Raw genomic sequence first — 19,780 nt, 5'->3', positions numbered from 1 at the left:
GGGCACCTGGTCCTTGGCCAACACTTTTGTAGATGCCGTGGTTGTCCTTCCCAGAAAAGTAAGAACGTTGGAACCAGGAGGGAAGCACCCAGAGGAGCATGGCAACGGTGCAGAGCAGGGTTGGTGCTGAGCCCACGGGAGGTGCAATGGGATGCTTGGATATCAGCAAACGCAGATTTGACGTCTGGGCAAGCCTCCCACTGACCCACCATCCTCCTGGGCAGCCCGTCCCCTGCCATGGCTCAGAGGGGGAAAATGCCACCCCACATGTGTCCTCAGGTGTCCACGTGTTGTCCCCAGAGCGGTCTGCTGTCAGATCCCCCAGTGTCTCTGCCTCCCCTGACACCACCAGCGCTGTCCTTCTCCTTGCTCAAACCCACTCGGTGCCCTTTCAGCTGTGGGGTGTCCCTGGATCCAGCCCCCAGCTGCCCCCTGCAGAGCCCCTGGCCCCCGGCTGGCTGCTCGGCCACAGGAGGCTGGAGACCCTGTCCCTGCTGCCCATGGTCAGGGAGGACAAGCTGAAGCCAAGGTGGTCTCGACAGCCAGGAGAAATGGCCTGATCAGGCAAGAGGGGTTGGGAATCTGCAGTGCAACCCAATTGTAGAGACAGGTTTGGGGCCCCAGGGGCGTTTGCTTTGCAGAGGGGCTGAGCCCTGCAGCCCCGCTGCCCCTTGGGGACGGTCCCCAGGCTCAGCCCCACTTGGGGCAGCTCCCGGGCAGAAACCCTGATGGGCAGGAGAAAGACGTGGGGAGCTCTGGGGCACAGAGCAGCACCTGCAGCAGCGGTGGGACACCCCTGGGGACATGTTTAAAGAGGACTCTGAAGCTGGTGACTCTCTCCTACATGGGATGATGTCTCCCTCTCTCCCGCCCTCCCTCCCTCTTCTCCCTCCCTTTCCACCTCCCTCCCCAGTGCGCAGCTGTAGGGCTGCGTGTCCCTCTCGCTGTTGCATGTCTGGGCTGTGCATTGGGCAGGTTCACATGCACAGAAAACAAGCATCTCCTTTTGCTGGTGTTACTGTTGAGATAAGGAAGACATTTATTGGGCTGAGGGTGGGTGAGACACAGGAACAAGTTGCCCAGAGAAGCTGTGGATGCCCGATGGTTGGAGGAGAGGGCTCTGAGCTCCCTGTGCTGGGGGAAGGTGTCCCTGCACACAGCAGGGAATTGGACTAGATGGTCTCTGAAGGTCCCTTCCAATCCAAACTATTGCATGACTTTGTCATTCTTTGTCCCCTCAGATTGCCCATGATTGCACTGGAAAGTCCTTTCCTGACAGAGCCAGCGTCCCCCTGCCCCACGCTGAGGCACACCCCAAGGGCTTCAGGCAGGGGAAAGCACCACACTGACAACAGCTTCACAGGGATTCTTTTATTACAAAAATTGGGGAAAACACCCTTGGAGTCCAGGTACCAGCTGGAAGAGGGCTTGGCAGTCACAGGGGAGCGTCGGACGTCGGGGCCACCATGCAACGCCGCACATTCGTGCTGCTCTTTGAAAATAAAGAGGAGGGCACGGGGTGTGTGGCTCTTCTGATGGACCTCCCAGCATGACCAGGTGCTTCTTCCTATGAGGATAAGGCAGCATCTGGTTCTCCGGTGGTCCCAACCATGGCCAGCGTGCGGTGCGAGCGCTGGGAGGTCCCATGCCGCAGTGCCGGGTGGGCGATCAGTGCTGGGGAAGAGCCCACGATGGTCAGCGATGGGGACGTCTTCATGCCACCAGCATCCATCCTGCAACGGCAGCTGTCCTTAACCCTGAAGGCCTCCCAGGGGGAGACCTAGCCCACCACTCCCAGCTCCATACACCCTGAACCCCTGGGGACTCTGCACCGAGGGATGCGATGAGTCCCCCCTCCAGCATGGAGATGGAAAGCTGCCAGCATGTGAGGGGACAGCCCCCATTTGGAGGCACTTGCCAGTAGGTCCTCACCCGTGCAGTGTGCGGGACCACTTGGGGACATCACCCACGCCTTGTCCTGGTGGCCCCGGGCTCTGCATCTCCCCAGCTCTTACCTGGCGCGCAGGGCAGGGTCACCAGCTGGGCTGTCCCTCGCTGGGGGTGATCTGCTCCAGGATCTGGCTGTACCTCCGGGTGAGGGCGTTGGTGTCCCTGGTGAGGTGGGTGAGGACCTGCTGCAAGCCAGCCAGGTGGTGGGACAGGCGCTCCTCCAGCTGGGCATCCATGGCACCGTGGTGGTCCGAGCACGTCTCCGTGTCAGCATGGGCGCTGGTCGGGCTCTGGTCAGTGACGCAGGCCAGGCCTTTCTGCACCATGGGCTTGATGGCCTTGAGGAGCTGGTAGCGCTCGTAGAGGTCTGTGCGGCTGCCCGTGGCCGGGGCTGCCCCGTCCTGCTCTGGGAAGACCCCTCGGAGCAGGCTGGGGAACATCACCTCCTGCTCCATCTTCTGGGTGGCCGAGAAGTACTGCTCCATGGCCCTGCTCCCACGGCCCCGGTAGCGCTGCTCTGGGCCCTTCCTGGGGTGCGCCTGCTCCCCGTCCCCACCGAGGGCTTTTTATGCTGGGCCAGGGCACGACCCTCCTCTGCTGTCCTCTCCTGCCAGGCTCAGGCTGGGCTGGACGGCCACGGGGCCGGGCTTGGCTCCAGCCCAGCTGGGGCTCGGCCCCGCTTTGTGCAATCTGTCCTGGCCCAGCCTCCCCGTGGCCTTTGCCTGAGCTGGACGGGGGTCCCACAGCATCCCTACACCAGGGGCAAGGAGCACGGGATGTGACCATAGCCTCTTCCAATACAACCCATCCCAAGCGTCCAACACAGCCACTTCATGGGAACCTGAAGAGGGGGGCCAACTCTTGCCCCCCAGTGTGGGCAGGCTGCTGGCAGCAGTGCTCCCGGGCAAACATGTCACCTCTCCTCCTGCCACTTGCTGCCATGAACTGCAGACGTCAGCACCCCGGGGACATTGAGCAACTCCCTTCTGCAGACGTATGGAAAATCCCACTCGGCATGGGCTGCAACGTGGGGGCTGGGGACACAGGAGCCAGCTGGTGCCCAGCCACAGGGGTCCCCAGAAACATCCCCTTCCCCCAGGCTCTGCCCCAGCCTGGCGGGGGCAGGGAAGGGGACAGGGATGGGCACCTGGCACCATGATGTGAAGCTCCTGCAGCCACAGTGCGGCGCCGTCTCTGCCTGCAGGGGGGTGCGGACGGGGCCATCCCACGCTGCCCTGTTCTGGGGCAGAGGGTACAGCTGGGCAATGGGCAGCGCTGCCTGTCCCCACATGTCCCTGTGGCGTGTGGCAATCATAGAAGATTGTTCTATTTGGGGAATGCTCATGGGGTCTGTCATCCCTTTTGCAACCCTTGGTGGTGGCAGCTTTCCTGGCACCCCCACATGTCCCACACAGGTACCTACACTGCTGCCTGCTCTTTCCTCCCCTGACCTGTCTCCACTTCCCCTCTTGTCCCTTCCCACATACCCCTGGCATCTGTGTGTATCCTGCCCTGGGACCCAGCACTACACCGAGGAGTGTGGGTGCTGCTGGCCCCATGTAGGTGCCAGCCTGGACCTTGGCCACATTATGGGTCTGGGCCACTGCAGAGCTGCTGGGATGTGAGGGACATTGCAGGCATCCAGGGGCAGAGGGACAGAGGGGACACTTTGGTCCCCAGCTGCTTTGTTTAGGCTTTGGCATCATCCTCCCAAGCTGATGCAGTGCACAGAGCACCAGGTTACAGGATTATGGGGGCTCTGCAGTCCCAGGTCTCTCCCTATATCCCCTTCCTTGGCATATAAATCATTCCCAAACCCTCCCTGTGCCTCCAGGTACCCCATCATCCCAAAACGGGCCACCCACATAACTCTGGGAGAGGTTGGGGTGTTGCTGCCACTGCCAGCAGCGATGGCAGGAGCAGAGGGACAGGGGCTGGAGCCTGTCACAGCCACCATGGGGCTGCAGCTTGGCTGGGGACAGGCTGAGCCCAAACAGGGCACCCAGCCCAGGCTGGGTCCTGGGGGAGGCCAATCAGGGACATTGGGGCTCCTGGTAGGTGCAATGAGATCTGTAGCTGCAGACCCAGTGACTGGGCAAGCCTCCCCCCATTCCACCATACTCTCACAGAGCCTGTCCCCAACCATGGCTATCAGGGAGGGAAAATGCCACCATACATATGCCCCCCAAGTGTCCCCGTATCATCCCTAGGACCACCTGCTGTCACATCCCCCCATGACACCACTGAGAGGCAGGGGGACTGAGGTGCCACAGCTCTGGGGTGTTGAGCAGACCCCTGCCCTGGGCTGTCCCCAGCCCAGCTGCCCTGGGGAGAGGTGGTGATGCTGGGTTTGAGATGTGGCCATGGGCTCAGAACATGCCTGGGGAGGGACCTCATGTCCAGGGGAGTCATGGCATTGAGCCCCCTCCCAGGGGCTGGCTGGGGTGACACCTGCCCATGTGTTCCCAGGGGAAGGACCTCTCCCAGCAGAGGTTGACAGCTGTCACTAGTGGCTGCAGACCAACACGTCCTCCATGAATGTCAGGTGAAGCTCCAGCCTCAGGGTGAATGTAGCCCACTGTGCTCACCCTAGGGGGGACACTAGGACAACCATGCACCTCCAGGAAGCTCCATGGTGGCCCAGACATCCCAAGAGCATGGGGTGGCAGCACCTGACCACCTTGGTGTAGTGCTGGGCCACACAGTAGGAGGCACAGAAACACTGGAGACACCCTTGAAGGGACAAGAGGGGCAGAAGGGACAGCAGAGGGGGCAGAGGATGGGTGACAGCATGGGCATCTGGCTGGGAAATGTAGGGGAGTGGCGGGAAAGCTGCCACCACCAAGGGTTGCAAAAGGGGAAAGCGACCTTGAGGCGTTTCCCCAAATAGTACAATCTTCTATGATTGCCACACGCCACAGGGACATGTGGGGACAGGCAGCGCTGCCCATTGCCCAGCTGTACCCTCTGCCCCAGAACAGGGCAGCGTGGGATGGCCCCGTCCGCACCCCCCTGCAGGCAGAGACGGCACCGCACTGTGGCTGCAGGAGCTTCACATCATGGTGCCAGGTGCCCATCCCTGTCCCCTTCCCTGCCCCCGCCAGGCTGGGGCAGAGCCTGGGGGAAGGGGATGTTTCTGGGGACCCCTGTGGCTGGGCACCAGCTGGCTCCTGTGTCCCCAGCCCCCACGTTGCAGCCCATGCCGAGTGGGATTTTCCATACGTCTGCAGAAGGGAGTTGCTCAATGTCCCTGGGGTGCTGACGTCTGCAGTTCATGGCAGCAAGTGGCAGGAGGAGAGGTGACATGTTTGCCCGGGAGCACTGCTGCCAGCAGCCTGCCCACACTGGGGGGCAAGAGTTGGCCCCCCTCTTCAGGTTCCACAGAAATGGTTGTGTCGGGGAATTGGGATGGGATAAGTCAGGAGTAGCCCTGGTTACCTGCCGTCCTCACCACCCTGCTCCAAGCATGGCGATACTATGGGACCGTCAGCCAACTTGGGCAAAGGCCATGGGGAGATTGGGCCGGAACAGATTGCACAGAGCCAGGGACACAGTGGGGCCGAACCCCAGCTAGGCTGGAGCCAAGCCCAGACCAGCGGCCGTCCATCCAGGCCTGAGCCTGGCATGCGGATGAAATTTGGGTCGCTTGCAATCAATCCCCCAGCACCACCAGGTCCCTTCCCGCTCCGATTGCAGGGCATTGCATCACACCGACCCCGGGGATGCATCATGTCCTGCTGCTGGCCACCGGTTTTGGGCATGGCTGATAAGAGCCACAAGATGGTCACAGAAAAGGTCTTTGTCCTTGGAAACCCAGCGCCAGCCCCTGCCAGGAGGAGGGCAGACGGGGCACATCAGGCCCTCTCCGGCGTGGCAGGGGGGTGCTGGCTCCGTGCCGGCCTGGAAAGGCTCCCAGGGCACCGGCACCGCTGCCGGCCACCACGGCGAGATAAACTTCTCCATTCACGTCGTTGAATCAAATCAGGATCCCAGGTCCATTTCTGTCTGCTTCATGGCATCTAATAAAGCAGAAAGCGGTGACCTGGGCACACAGGCTCCGGACCAGGAAGACAAGAGATTAAGCACAGTTTTCACCCAAAGTGTTAAATAAGGAAGAAGTGCCAAATACCCGTCTCTAAGCAGTCCCAAGAAGCCCTAAGCACACGCCACATGCCCCCAAGGGTGGGTGGCCTGCCAGCAGCCCTGCCCCTCCCGGAGGGCAGGGTCCCTGCCTGCACACCCCTGCCTTTGCATTCGGGGGTGCTCTGGCCTCAGCCGTACCCCTCCTGCTGCTGCCTATCGCCTGCTCGCGCAGGTGCCAGGGCGAAAGCACCCCACAAATTCACACCCACATCCCCCAGCTCCGGCTCCCTGCTTGGCCACGTTGGCCTTGAGCCAGCAAAGTGTCCGCAGGGCAAAGACGGGCACCAGCCTCCCCGCAGGAGCTGGAGGGAGGGGATCCTTCCCCTCTGCTCAGCTGGGGGCACACATGCGGGTGCTGGGTCCAGTCTGGGCTCCCCAGCGCAAGACAGACCTGGGCACACTGGAGAGAGTCCAGGGAAGGGCCACGAAGCTGATGAGAGGCCTGGACCATCTCCCATTTGGGGAGAGAGATGCTCTTTGGGCTGGGACTGCTCAGCCTGGAGACGAGAAGGCTCAGGAGGATCTTCCCCGTGTGTAGAAAGGCCTAACGCAGCGCTGCTTTCGGCAGCGCCCGACAGGCTCTGACTCCTGCCGTCGCCCCTCCAAGGTCTTTCCCTCAGGCTGGCAGCTTTCATGCTTCCTTTCACCCCGCCCCCTTCCTCATTTCAAAATCTCTTTTGTAATTCCCTGGTCACCATTTAATGCAGCTGATGGTCATCTTCGTCCTTAACATAACCAGTTTTGGGCAAACACCCCTCAGACAAGTATCACCTGTTCATCATCACCTTCTCCTTTGAGCAGGGGTTGGTACCAAGGCCCCTTGCCAAGGGTGGGCTGTGTGGGACCCTCAGGCCAGCCCTGAAGAAGGGGGTGGCTGGGGCAGGGCTCTTGGAGGACTTTTCTTCACCAGAAAATCCCATAATTTGGCCTCATTCCTCCCGCCTCAAAACTGCCTACATCAAGGCAGCTCTCCCATGGTGCTGCCTGCAGCCTGCCTACACGGGGGGGCAGGTGCCGGACTCGCTCTTCCCAGGGCCTTGGGAGCTGTGGAGGTGGTGGGGACTGGATGGCATGAAATGGAAGTGACCCTGGACACCATCCCTCCTTGCTGCCCTTCTCCCAGTGTGAGGGATGCTGTGGGACCCCCGGCCAGCTCAGGCAAAGGCCACGGGGAGGCTGGGCCAGGACAGATTGCACAAAGCGGGGCCGAGCCCCAGCTGGGCTGGAGCCAAGCCCGGCCCCGTGGCCGTCCAGCCCAGCCTGAGCCTGGCAGGAGAGGACAGCAGAGGAGGGTCGTGCCCTGGCCCAGCATAAAAAGCCCTCGGTGGGGACGGGGAGCAGGCGCACCCCAGGAAGGGCCCAGAGCAGCGCTGCCGGGGCTGTGGGAGCAGGGCCATGGAGCAGTACTTCTCGGCCACCCAGAAGATGGAGCAGGAGGTGATGTTCCCCAGCCTGCTCCGAGGGGTCTTCCCAGAGCAGGACGGGGCAGCCCCGGCCACGGGCAGCCGCACAGACCTCTACGAGCGCTACCAGCTCCTCAAGGCCATCAAGCCCATGGTGCAGAAAGGCCTGGCCTGCGTCACTGACCAGAGCCCGACCAGCGCCCATGCTGACACGGAGACGTGCTCGGACCACCACGGTGCCATGGATGCCCAGCTGGAGGAGCGCCTGTCCCACCACCTGGCTGGCTTGCAGCAGGTCCTCACCCACCTCACCAGGGACACCAACGCCCTCACCCGGAGGTACAGCCAGATCCTGGAGCAGATCACCCCCAGCGAGGGACAGCCCAGCTGGTGACCCTGCCCTGCGCGCCAGGTAAGAGCTGGGGAGATGCAGAGCCCGGGGCCACCAGGACAAGGCGTGGGTGATGTCCCCAAGTGGTCCCGCACACTGCACGGGTGAGGACCTACTGGCAAGTGCCTCCAAATGGGGGCTGTCCCCTCACATGCTGGCAGCTTTCCATCTCCATGCTGGAGGGGGGACTCATCGCATCCCTCGGTGCAGAGTCCCCAGGGGTTCAGGGTGTATGGAGCTGGGAGTGGTGGGCTAGGTCTCCCCCTGGGAGGCCTTCAGGGTTAAGGACAGCTGCCGTTGCAGGATGGATGCTGGTGGCATGAAGACGTCCCCATCGCTGACCATCGTGGGCTCTTCCCCAGCACTGATCGCCCACCCGGCACTGCGGCATGGGACCTCCCAGCGCTCGCACCGCACGCTGGCCATGGTTGGGACCACCGGAGAACCAGATGCTGCCTTATCCTCATAGGAAGAAGCACCTGGTCACGCTGGGAGGTCCATCAGAAGAGCCACACACCCCGTGCCCTCCTCTTTATTTTCAAAGAGCGGCACGAATGTGCGGCGTTGCATGGTGGCCCCGACGTCCGACGCTCCCCTGTGACTGCCAAGCCCTCTTCCAGCTGGTACCTGGACTCCAAGGGTGTTTTCCCCAATTTTTGTAATAAAAGAATCCCTGTGAAGCTGTTGTCAGTGTGGTGCTTTCCCCTGCCTGAAGCCCTTGGGGTGTGCCTCAGCGTGGGGCAGGGGGACGCTGGCTCTGTCAGGAAAGGACTTTCCAGTGCAATCATGGGCAATCTGAGGGGACAAAGAATGACAAAGTCATGCAATAGTTTGGATTGGAAGGGACCTTCAGAGACCATCTAGTCCAATTCCCTGCTGTGTGCAGGGACACCTTCCCCCAGCACAGGGAGCTCAGAGCCCTCTCCTCCAACCATCGGGCATCCACAGCTTCTCTGGGCAACTTGTTCCTGTGTCTCACCCACCCTCAGCCCAATAAATGTCTTCCTTATCTCAACAGTAACACCAGCAAAAGGAGATGCTTGTTTTCTGTGCATGTGAACCTGCCCAATGCACAGCCCAGACATGCAACAGCGAGAGGGACACGCAGCCCTACAGCTGCGCACTGGGGAGGGAGGTGGAAAGGGAGGGAGAAGAGGGAGGGAGGGCGGGAGAGAGGGAGACATCATCCCATGTAGGAGAGAGTCACCAGCTTCAGAGTCCTCTTTAAACATGTCCCCAGGGGTGTCCCACCGCTGCTGCAGGTGCTGCTCTGTGCCCCAGAGCTCCCCACGTCTTTCTCCTGCCCATCAGGGTTTCTGCCCGGGAGCTGCCCCAAGTGGGGCTGAGCCTGGGGACCGTCCCCAAGGGGCAGCGGGGCTGCAGGGCTCAGCCCCTCTGCAAAGCAAACGCCCCTGGGGCCCCAAACCTGTCTCTACAATTGGGTTGCACTGCAGATTCCCAACCCCTCTTGCCTGATCAGGCCATTTCTCCTGGCTGTCGAGACCACCTTGGCTTCAGCTTGTCCTCCCTGACCATGGGCAGCAGGGACAGGGTCTCCAGCCTCCTGTGGCCGAGCAGCCAGCCGGGGGCCAGGGGCTCTGCAGGGGGCAGCTGGGGGCTGGATCCAGGGACACCCCACAGCTGAAAGGGCACCGAGTGGGTTTGAGCAAGGAGAAGGACAGCGCTGGTGGTGTCAGGGGAGGCAGAGACACTGGGGGATCTGACAGCAGACCGCTCTGGGGACAACACGTGGACACCTGAGGACACATGTGGGGTGGCATTTTCCCCCTCTGAGCCATGGCAGGGGACGGGCTGCCCAGGAGGATGGTGGGTCAGTGGGAGGCTTGCCCAGACGTCAAATCTGCGTTTGCTGATATCCAAGCATCCCATTGCACCTCCCGTGGGCTCAGCACCAACCCTGCTCTGCACCGTTGCCATGCTCCTCTGGGTGCTTCCCTCCTGGTTCCAACGTTCTTACTTTTCTGGGAAGGACAACCACGGCATCTACAAAAGTGTTGGCCAAGGACCAGGTGCCCCAAAATGGGGGAGAACACCAGTGATTCCAGCCAGCGTGAGGATTCGGAGGCACATCTGCCCTCATGTCGTCCCTCAGCTCTGGCAAGGGTGCAGCCTTCTCCCTCATCCAGAGAAAGTGGAGCACGAGGGGGGTAATGGGAGACACCTCAGCTGTCCTCCTTGCAATGCCACTGCAAGGTGGGCTGTCATGGCACAGACTGGGGCAGAAGTGGAGCTGGAGGATACACATGGGGTCTCCAAACCACCTTTCGAGCTGCTCTACCACCACTGAACCATGAGGAATGGAAGGACATCAGTTCCCGGTGAGGTGAGGACCATGGAGGTGGTGGTGTCCCTCTGGTGGGTTACATGGCTGGAGCTGAAGGACAGGACCCGTGTCACCTGGAGAAGATACTGATCACAGCAAGGAGGGCCCACAGTCACCTCCAGCAATGGCTTTGGACTGGGCAGCGCGCTTGGCAGGTGGAGACGCTCACGGTGCTCTGGGAAGTATCGCAGTGGAACATCTGGCAAGCGCTCAGCACCGCAGCTGAACATGGCTGCTGACAGACGCAAGATGTTCGCAGCAAAGGCCTGTGACGTGAAACAGCTGGAACGACACGCTGACGACATTTGGGTCGCTTGCAATCAATCCCCCAGCACCACCAGGTCCCTTCCCGCTCCGATTGCAGGGCATTGCATCACACCGACCCCGGGGATGCATCATGTCCTGCTGCTGGCCACCGGTTTTGGGCATGGCTGATAAGAGCCACGAGATGGTCACAGAAAAGGTCTTTGTCCTTGGAAACCCAGCGCCGGCCCCTGCCAGCAGGAGGGCAGACGGGGCACATCAGGCCCTCTCCGGCGTGGCGGGGGGGTGCTGGCTCCGTGCCGGCCTGGAAAGGCTCCCAGGGCACCGGCACCGCTGCCGGCCACCACGGCGAGATAAACTTCTCCATTCACGTCGTTGAATCAAATCAGGATCCCAGGTCCATTTCTGTCTGCTTCATGGCATCTAATAAAGCAGAAAGCGGTGACCTGGGCACACAGGCTCCGGACCAGGAAGACAAGAGATTAAGCACAGTTTTCACCCAAAGTGTTAAATAAGGAAGAAGTGCCAAATACCCGTCTCTAAGCAGTCCCAAGAAGCCCTAAGCACACGCCACATGCCCCCAAGGGTGGGTGGGCTGCCAGCAGCCCTGCCCCTCCCGGAGGGCAGGGTCCCTGCCTGCACACCCCTGCCTTTGCATTCGGGGGTGCTCTGGCCCCAGCCGTACCCCTCCTGCTGCTGCCTATCGCCTGCTCGCGCAGGTGCCAGGGCGAAAGCACCCCACAAATTCACACCCACATCCCCCAGCTCCGGCTCCCTGCTTGGCCACGTTGGCCTTGAGCCAGCAAAGTGTCCGCAGGGCAAAGACGGGCACCAGCCTCCCCGCAGGAGCTGGAGGGAGGGGATCCTTCCCCTCTGCTCAGCTGGGGGCACACATGCGGGTGCTGGGTCCAGTCTGGGCTCCCCAGCGCAAGACAGACCTGGGCACACTGGAGAGAGTCCAGGGAAGGGCCACGAAGCTGATGAGAGGCCTGGACCATCTCCCATTTGGGGAGAGAGATGCTCTTTGGGCTGGGACTGCTCAGCCTGGAGACGAGAAGGCTCAGGAGGATCTTCCCCGTGTGTAGAAAGGCCTAACGCAGGGCTGCTTTCGGCAGCGCCCGACAGGCTCTGACTCCTGCCGTCGCCCCTCCAAGGTCTTTCCCTCAGGCTGGCAGCTTTCATGCTTCCTTTCACCCCGCCTCCTTCCTCATTTCAAAATCTCTTTTGTAATTCCCTGGTCACCATTTAATGCAGCTGATGGTCATCTTCGTCCTTAACATAACCAGTTTTGGGCAAACACCCCTCAGACAAGTATCACCTGTTCATCATCACCTTCTTCTTTGAGCAGGGGTTGGTACCAAGGCCCCTTGCCAAGGGTGGGCTGTGTGGGACCCTCAGGCCAGCCCTGAAGAAGGGGGTGGCTGGGGCAGGGCTCTTGGAGGACTTTTCTTCACCAGAAAATCCCATAATTTGGCCTCATTCCTCCCGCCTCAAAACTGCCTACATCAAGGCAGCTCTCCCATGGTGCTGCCTGCAGCCTGCCTACACGGGGGGGCAGGTGCCGGACTCGCTCTTCCCAGGGCCTTGGGAGCTGTGGAGGTGGTGGGGACTGGATGGCATGAAATGGAAGTGACCCTGGACACCATCCCTCCTTGCTGCCCTTCTCCCAGTGTGAGGGATGCTGTGGGACCCCCGGCCAGCTCAGGCAAAGGCCACGGGGAGGCTGGGCCAGGACAGATTGCACAAAGCGGGGCCGAGCCCCAGCTGGGCTGGAGCCAAGCCCGGCCCCGTGGCCGTCCAGCCCAGCCTGAGCCTGGCAGGAGAGGACAGCAGAGGAGGGTCGTGCCCTGGCCCAGCATAAAAAGCCCTCGGTGGGGACGGGGAGCAGGCGCACCCCAGGAAGGGCCCAGAGCAGCGCTGCCGGGGCTGTGGGAGCAGGGCCATGGAGCAGTACTTCTCGGCCACCCAGAAGATGGAGCAGGAGGTGATGTTCCCCAGCCTGCTCCGAGGGGTCTTCCCAGAGCAGGACGGGGCAGCCCCGGCCACGGGCAGCCGCACAGACCTCTACGAGCGCTACCAGCTCCTCAAGGCCATCAAGCCCATGGTGCAGAAAGGCCTGGCCTGCGTCACTGACCAGAGCCCGACCAGCGCCCATGCTGACACGGAGACGTGCTCGGACCACCACGGTGCCATGGATGCCCAGCTGGAGGAGCGCCTGTCCCACCACCTGGCTGGCTTGCAGCAGGTCCTCACCCACCTCACCAGGGACACCAACGCCCTCACCCGGAGGTACAGCCAGATCCTGGAGCAGATCACCCCCAGCGAGGGACAGCCCAGCTGGTGACCCTGCCCTGCGCGCCAGGTAAGAGCTGGGGAGATGCAGAGCCCGGGGCCACCAGGACAAGGCGTGGGTGATGTCCCCAAGTGGTCCCGCACACTGCACGGGTGAGGACCTACTGGCAAGTGCCTCCAAATGGGGGCTGTCCCCTCACATGCTGGCAGCTTTCCATCTCCATGCTGGAGGGGGGACTCATCGCATCCCTCGGTGCAGAGTCCCCAGGGGTTCAGGGTGTATGGAGCTGGGAGTGGTGGGCTAGGTCTCCCCCTGGGAGGCCTTCAGGGTTAAGGACAGCTGCCGTTGCAGGATGGATGCTGGTGGCATGAAGACGTCCCCATCGCTGACCATCGTGGGCTCTTCCCCAGCACTGATCGCCCACCCGGCACTGCGGCATGGGACCTCCCAGCGCTCGCACCGCACGCTGGCCATGGTTGGGACCACCAGAGAACCAGATGCTGCCTTATCCTCATAGGAAGAAGCACCTGGTCACGCTGGGAGGTCCATCAGAAGAGCCACACACCCCGTGCCCTCCTCTTTATTTTCAAAGAGCAGCACGAATGTGCGGCGTTGCATGGTGGCCCCGACGTCCGACGCTCCCCTGTGACTGCCAAGCCCTCTTCCAGCTGGTACCTGGACTCCAAGGGTGTTTTCCCCAATTTTTGTAATAAAAGAATCCCTGTGAAGCTGTTGTCAGTGTGGTGCTTTCCCCTGCCTGAAGCCCTTGGGGTGTGCCTCAGCGTGGGGCAGGGGGACGCTGGCTCTGTCAGGAAAGGACTTTCCAGTGCAATCATGGGCAATCTGAGGGGACAAAGAATGACAAAGTCATGCAATAGTTTGGATTGGAAGGGACCTTCAGAGACCATCTAGTCCAATTCCCTGCTGTGTGCAGGGACACCTTCCCCCAGCACAGGGAGCTCAGAGCCCTCTCCTCCAACCATCGGGCATCCACAGCTTCTCTGGGCAACTTGTTCCTGTGTCTCACCCACCCTCAGCCCAATAAATGTCTTCCTTATCTCAACAGTAACACCAGCAAAAGGAGATGCTTGTTTTCTGTGCATGTGAACCTGCCCAATGCACAGCCCAGACATGCAACAGCGAGAGGGACACGCAGCCCTACAGCTGCGCACTGGGGAGGGAGGTGGAAAGGGAGGGAGAAGAGGGAGGGAGGGCGGGAGAGAGGGAGACATCATCCCATGTAGGAGAGAGTCACCAGCTTCAGAGTCCTCTTTAAACATGTCCCCAGGGGTGTCCCACCGCTGCTGCAGGTGCTGCTCTGTGCCCCAGAGCTCCCCACGTCTTTCTCCTGCCCATCAGGGTTTCTGCCCGGGAGCTGCCCCAAGTGGGGCTGAGCCTGGGGACCGTCCCCAAGGGGCAGCGGGGCTGCAGGGCTCAGCCCCTCTGCAAAGCAAACGCCCCTGGGGCCCCAAACCTGTCTCTACAATTGGGTTGCACTGCAGATTCCCAACCCCTCTTGCCTGATCAGGCCATTTCTCCTGGCTGTCGAGACCACCTTGGCTTCAGCTTGTCCTCCCTGACCATGGGCAGCAGGGACAGGGTCTCCAGCCTCCTGTGGCCGAGCAGCCAGCCGGGGGCCAGGGGCTCTGCAGGGGGCAGCTGGGGGCTGGATCCAGGGACACCCCACAGCTGAAAGGGCACCGAGTGGGTTTGAGCAAGGAGAAGGACAGCGCTGGTGGTGTCAGGGGAGGCAGAGACACTGGGGGATCTGACAGCAGACCGCTCTGGGGACAACACGTGGACACCTGAGGACACATGTGGGGTGGCATTTTCCCCCTCTGAGCCATGGCAGGGGACGGGCTGCCCAGGAGGATGGTGGGTCAGTGGGAGGCTTGCCCAGACGTCAAATCTGCGTTTGCTGATATCCAAGCATCCCATTGCACCTCCCGTGGGCTCAGCACCAACCCTGCTCTGCACCGTTGCCATGCTCCTCTGGGTGCTTCCCTCCTGGTTCCAACGTTCTTACTTTTCTGGGAAGGACAACCACGGCATCTACAAAAGTGTTGGCCAAGGACCAGGTGCCCCAAAATGGGGGAGAACACCAGTGATTCCAGCCAGCGTGAGGATTCGGAGGCACATCTGCCCTCATGTCGTCCCTCAGCTCTGGCAAGGGTGCAGCCTTCTCCCTCATCCAGAGAAAGTGGAGCACGAGGGGGGTAATGGGAGACACCTCAGCTGTCCTCCTTGCAATGCCACTGCAAGGTGGGCTGTCATGGCACAGACTGGGGCAGAAGTGGAGCTGGAGGATACACATGGGGTCTCCAAACCACCTTTCGAGCTGCTCTACCACCACTGAACCATGAGGAATGGAAGGACATCAGTTCCCGGTGAGGTGAGGACCATGGAGGTGGTGGTGTCCCTCTGGTGGGTTACATGGCTGGAGCTGAAGGACAGGACCCGTGTCACCTGGAGAAGATACTGATCACAGCAAGGAGGGCCCACAGTCACCTCCAGCAATGGCTTTGGACTGGGCAGCGCGCTTGGCAGGTGGAGACGCTCACGGTGCTCTGGGAAGTATCGCAGTGGAACATCTGGCAAGCGCTCAGCACCGCAGCTGAACATGGCTGCTGACAGACGCAAGATGTTCGCAGCAAAGGCCTGTGACGTGAAACAGCTGGAACGACACGCTGACGACATTTGGGTCGCTTGCAATCAATCCCCCAGCACCACCAGGTCCCTTCCCGCTCCGATTGCAGGGCATTGCATCACACCGACCCCGGGGATGCATCATGTCCTGCTGCTGGCCACCGGTTTTGGGCATGGCTGATAAGAGCCACGAGATGGTCACAGAAAAGGTCTTTGTCCTTGGAAACCCAGCGCCGGCCCCTGCCAGCAGGAGGGCAGACGGGGCACATCAGGCCCTCTCCGGCGTGGCGGGGGGGTGCTGGCTCCGTGCCGGCCTGGAAAGGCTCCCAGGGCACCGGCACCGCTGCCGGCCACCACGGCGAGATAAACTTCTCCATTCACGTCGTTGAATCAAATCAGGATCCCAGGTCCATTTCTGTCTGCTTCATGGCATCTAATAAAGCAGAAAGCGGTGACCTGGGCACACAGGCTCCGGACCAGGAAGACAAGAGATTAAGCACAGTTTTCACCCAAAGTGTTAAATAAGGAAGAAGTGCCAAATACCCGTCTCTAAGCAGTCCCAAGAAGCCCTAAGCACACGCCACATGCCCCCAAGGGTGGGTGGGCTGCCAGCAGCCCTGCCCCTCCCGGAGGGCAGGGTCCCTGCCTGCACACCCCTGCCTTTGCATTCGGGGGTGCTCTGGCCCCAGCCGTACCCCTCCTGCTGCTGCCTATCGCCTGCTCGCGCAGGTGCCAGGGCGAAAGCACCCCACAAATTCACACCCACATCCCCCAGCTCCGGCTCCCTGCTTGGCCACGTTGGCCTTGAGCCAGCAAAGTGTCCGCAGGGCAAAGACGGGCACCAGCCTCCCCGCAGGAGCTGGAGGGAGGGGATCCTTCCCCTCTGCTCAGCTGGGGGCACACATGCGGGTGCTGGGTCCAGTCTGGGCTCCCCAGCGCAAGACAGACCTGGGCACACTGGAGAGAGTCCAGGGAAGGGCCACGAAGCTGATGAGAGGCCTGGACCATCTCCCATTTGGGGAGAGAGATGCTCTTTGGGCTGGGACTGCTCAGCCTGGAGACGAGAAGGCTCAGGAGGATCTTCCCCGTGTGTAGAAAGGCCTAACGCAGCGCTGCTTTCGGCAGCGCCCGACAGGCTCTGACTCCTGCCGTCGCCCCTCCAAGGTCTTTCCCTCAGGCTGGCAGCTTTCATGCTTCCTTTCACCCCGCCCCCTTCCTCATTTCAAAATCTCTTTTGTAATTCCCTGGTCACCATTTAATGCAGCTGATGGTCATCTTCGTCCTTAACATAACCAGTTTTGGGCAAACACCCCTCAGACAAGTATCACCTGTTCATCATCACCTTCTTCTTTGAGCAGGGGTTGGTACCAAGGCCCCTTGCCAAGGGTGGGCTGTGTGGGACCCTCAGGCCAGCCCTGAAGAAGGGGGTGGCTGGGGCAGGGCTCTTGGAGGACTTTTCTTCACCAGAAAATCCCATAATTTGGCCTCATTCCTCCCGCCTCAAAACTGCCTACATCAAGGCAGCTCTCCCATGGTGCTGCCTGCAGCCTGCCTACACGGGGGGGCAGGTGCCGGACTCGCTCTTCCCAGGGCCTTGGGAGCTGTGGAGGTGGTGGGGACTGGATGGCATGAAATGGAAGTGACCCTGGACACCATCCCTCCTTGCTGCCCTTCTCCCAGTGTGAGGGATGCTGTGGGACCCCCGGCCAGCTCAGGCAAAGGCCACGGGGAGGCTGGGCCAGGACAGATTGCACAAAGCGGGGCCGAGCCCCAGCTGGGCTGGAGCCAAGCCCGGCCCCGTGGCCGTCCAGCCCAGCCTGAGCCTGGCTGGAGAGGACAGCAGAGGAGGGTCATGCCCTGGCCCAGCATAAAAAGCCCTCGGTGGGGACGGGGAGCAGGCGCACCCCAGGAAGGGCCCAGAGCAGCGCTGCCGGGGCTGTGGGAGCAGGGCCATGGAGCAGTACTTCTCGGCCACCCAGAAGATGGAGCAGGAGGTGATGTTCCCCAGCCTGCTCCGAGGGGTCTTCCCAGAGCAGGATGGGGCAGCCCCGGCCACGGGCAGCCGCACAGACCTCTACGAGCGCTACCAGCTCCTCAAGGCCATCAAGCCCATGGTGGAGAAAGGCCTGGCATCTGCTAACGACCAGAGCCCAACCGGCACTGATGCAAACACAGCATTAGATGAGGGTGCAAATAGCAATCTGGTAGAACGCCTCTCCCATCACGTTAATGGCTTGCATCAAGTTCTGACAGACCTCACCAAAAATGCCAAAGCCCTCACCCGGAGGTACAGCCAGATCGTGGAGCAGATCAACCTCAGTGAAGATCAGTCCAGCTCTTGAGCCTGGACTCTCAGTCTCTGAGGTAAGAGGTTGGGGAGATGCAGTGCCAAGGAGGAGCTGTCTGATGGATAGCATACTTTGTCCTCTTGCCCCATCTGCTGGGTGGCTTTCCAATGTTTTCATCACAGCCCGCAGTCCCAGGAGGTATGAGTGTACTTCATTGCTTAACAGATACATCCTCCTGGATTTTTTCTTTCTCATTTGCCCACTGGTGCAAGCTGTGCCACTGAACAAAGGTCACTTTGTGAGCTCCAAGTTGTCCTCAGCATGCAGCACAGGCAATGTCTGGCTGCTGTTTGGCAGACACAAAAGATCCCAGTGAGAAAAGGCCCGCGTAGTTGGAGGACTCTGAGCAATGGCCTCCAGGAGCTGCCAGGCGGTGGTGGTCTGGCTGCTTGTCTTTCCTCTGTTTTGGAAACTGCAGTGGAGTCAGTTTTAGGGTTTAGGGAGCAATGTGGCACTTTCAGGTCTCCAAAAGTCTAAACTTAACACACCACCTGCATTCATCTCAGATACTTCAATTATCCCCTAGCCTCGGGGATGGAAACCCATTATCCATGCTGGTGGGACTTTTATCCCTGAGAACCCTTGGTGAGACATCCCTGTGCCCCACCAGAGATGGGGCTCACGGCCAAGCTCCTTGTAGCAAAATGGAGAGTGTAGAAAGGTGTGAGCAAAAACAGGGAGCCTTAACAGGGAATTTGCAATGTTAACCATTGTGTTGGGGGAAACATGGCCAGGAATGAGGATGTCCCACCCAAACTCTGTTGGTTATCCCCACAGGGTGATCTGTCGTCCATGGCCCAGCGGCACTTTTTCTCCTGCGCCAAGTCCCACCAAGGAACGTCCTTTGTGAGCAGCACAGAGCTTGGCTGTCTGCCCGCAGGGCACTGCCTGTACCATCCGACTTGCCCTGTGGCTGATTCCTGCCAGCAACCTGGCTGTTTCGTTTCACCCCCATCCCAGGGGGATTTCTGCAGGGCAGAAATGAGTGTTTTGTGTTATTGTTTTGTAGAAGACAACTGTAACTTTGAAGCAATGCTTTTTTCTGTATGTGCCTAACCCACCCCAACCAGTCTCTCTGATAATGTAATCGCTTTCCAAGGCTGATCTGAAGTGAAACACAAATTCTTGTGCAAATGTGTCCTGTGCTTTCTACCAGCTGTCAATTCTGTATAGCTACCGTTCCCCAGTCCATGAGGATGGGGGAGGGGGGGACCTTGGCCACCAAGGCCACGCTCCAGTGCAGGGAGGTGAGCTGGGTTTCTCTGTCAGGAAGCAGGAACTGGGTTTGCACTGGGATGAATGTTCCACCAGCTTTCTGGCTCCCATGCCTTGCAAAAGTTTGGTGCAATCCTGCCATCATCATGTGCTGGGATCCCAACCTGCTCCCCAGCATCCTTCCTTCCCTCCCCAACATCCCTGCCACTCCTGGACCCCAACTTTTCAGCTCCCCTACCCAATTGGTACCTGCACACCCCTGCCCTCAGATCACACTCATCCAGCCCTTCAGACCTGGCACCATCTCCACCACACACAGCCCTGGGAACAACCTGCCACAATCCCCACCAGCTCCAGCAACTCCAGGGGGCAATTCTGCTTCTTCCCTTCTTGGCTGTGCACCCTCCAGAGCTGGGAGCAGAGGAGGCGGAGGGGATCCTCAGCTGGGGTCAGCGGGAAGGCAGGGTTTTGCTCACCTTTGATCCCTGAGAGCTTTTGGGGGAGCAGGGGCTGGAAGCCCTTCGCAGGGGTGTTGGACCCCTCAGGACAGGCTGGGCCCCACCTCCAGGTGACCCCTTCCCTCCCAGACACACCACTCTGGGGAAGTCTTACTGAGCTGGGCACTAGAGGGGGGTGTGCCCTTGCATCTCCAGGCCATTTTAAAACAAATTCAGCTGTTGAAACAGCACAGCTTTGTACAAACAGCGGTGTTCCCTCAGCTTTGCAGTTTTGCTTAAAGAAACTGGATGTCTCTGAGAATCTGTGGCGAGAGGAGGATTGCGA

General features: G+C 60.5%; 4 protein-coding genes across 4 annotated transcripts; 3 read left to right on the top strand and 1 right to left on the bottom strand.

Moving 5' to 3' along the window:
* Positions 1–1,360: 1,360 nt before the first annotated feature.
* LOC142052051 (thyroid hormone-inducible hepatic protein-like) lies at positions 1,361–2,521 on the bottom strand. Its single transcript, XM_075081893.1, has 2 exons — positions 2,016–2,521; positions 1,361–1,733 (listed from the first exon to the last, which is right to left on the bottom strand). Exon 1 carries the CDS (start codon positions 2,433–2,435, stop codon positions 2,034–2,036), a length of 402 nt encoding a protein of 133 aa, XP_074937994.1. The 5' UTR covers positions 2,436–2,521; the 3' UTR covers positions 1,361–1,733; positions 2,016–2,033.
* Positions 2,522–7,304: 4,783 nt separating this feature from the next.
* Positions 7,305–8,606, top strand: LOC142052050 (thyroid hormone-inducible hepatic protein-like). Its single transcript, XM_075081892.1, has 2 exons — positions 7,305–7,908; positions 8,191–8,606. Exon 1 carries the CDS (start codon positions 7,489–7,491, stop codon positions 7,888–7,890), a length of 402 nt encoding a protein of 133 aa, XP_074937993.1. The 5' UTR covers positions 7,305–7,488; the 3' UTR covers positions 7,891–7,908; positions 8,191–8,606.
* A 3,645-nt stretch (positions 8,607–12,251) lies between these two features.
* Positions 12,252–14,820, top strand: LOC142052049 (thyroid hormone-inducible hepatic protein-like). Its single transcript, XM_075081891.1, has 2 exons — positions 12,252–12,857; positions 13,140–14,820. Exon 1 carries the CDS (start codon positions 12,438–12,440, stop codon positions 12,837–12,839), a length of 402 nt encoding a protein of 133 aa, XP_074937992.1. The 5' UTR covers positions 12,252–12,437; the 3' UTR covers positions 12,840–12,857; positions 13,140–14,820.
* A 2,473-nt stretch (positions 14,821–17,293) lies between these two features.
* Positions 17,294–18,916, top strand: LOC142052048 (mid1-interacting protein 1-B-like). The gene is made up of 2 exons (XM_075081890.1): positions 17,294–17,798; positions 18,560–18,916. The coding sequence occupies exon 1, from the start codon at positions 17,387–17,389 to the stop codon at positions 17,774–17,776; it is 390 nt and encodes a 129-aa protein (XP_074937991.1). The 5' UTR covers positions 17,294–17,386; the 3' UTR covers positions 17,777–17,798; positions 18,560–18,916.
* Positions 18,917–19,780: the final 864 nt, after the last annotated feature.

This window comes from Phalacrocorax aristotelis, chromosome 1 (genome assembly GCF_949628215.1).
Source record: "Phalacrocorax aristotelis chromosome 1, bGulAri2.1, whole genome shotgun sequence".
NCBI classification, from domain to species: Eukaryota; Metazoa; Chordata; class Aves; order Suliformes; family Phalacrocoracidae; genus Phalacrocorax; species Phalacrocorax aristotelis.
The sequence above is the reverse complement of the archived record's forward strand: the minus strand, read 5'-3'. Positions and strand labels throughout refer to the sequence as shown.

Bases quoted from the DNA above. Each gene is read 5' to 3' on its own strand.
- LOC142052051 (XM_075081893.1), bottom strand. From the start codon at position 2,435: ATGGAGCAGTACTTCTCGGCCACCCAGAAGATGGAGCAGGAGGTGATG.
- LOC142052050 (XM_075081892.1), top strand. From the start codon at position 7,489: ATGGAGCAGTACTTCTCGGCCACCCAGAAGATGGAGCAGGAGGTGATG.
- LOC142052049 (XM_075081891.1), top strand. From the start codon at position 12,438: ATGGAGCAGTACTTCTCGGCCACCCAGAAGATGGAGCAGGAGGTGATG.
- LOC142052048 (XM_075081890.1), top strand. From the start codon at position 17,387: ATGGAGCAGTACTTCTCGGCCACCCAGAAGATGGAGCAGGAGGTGATG.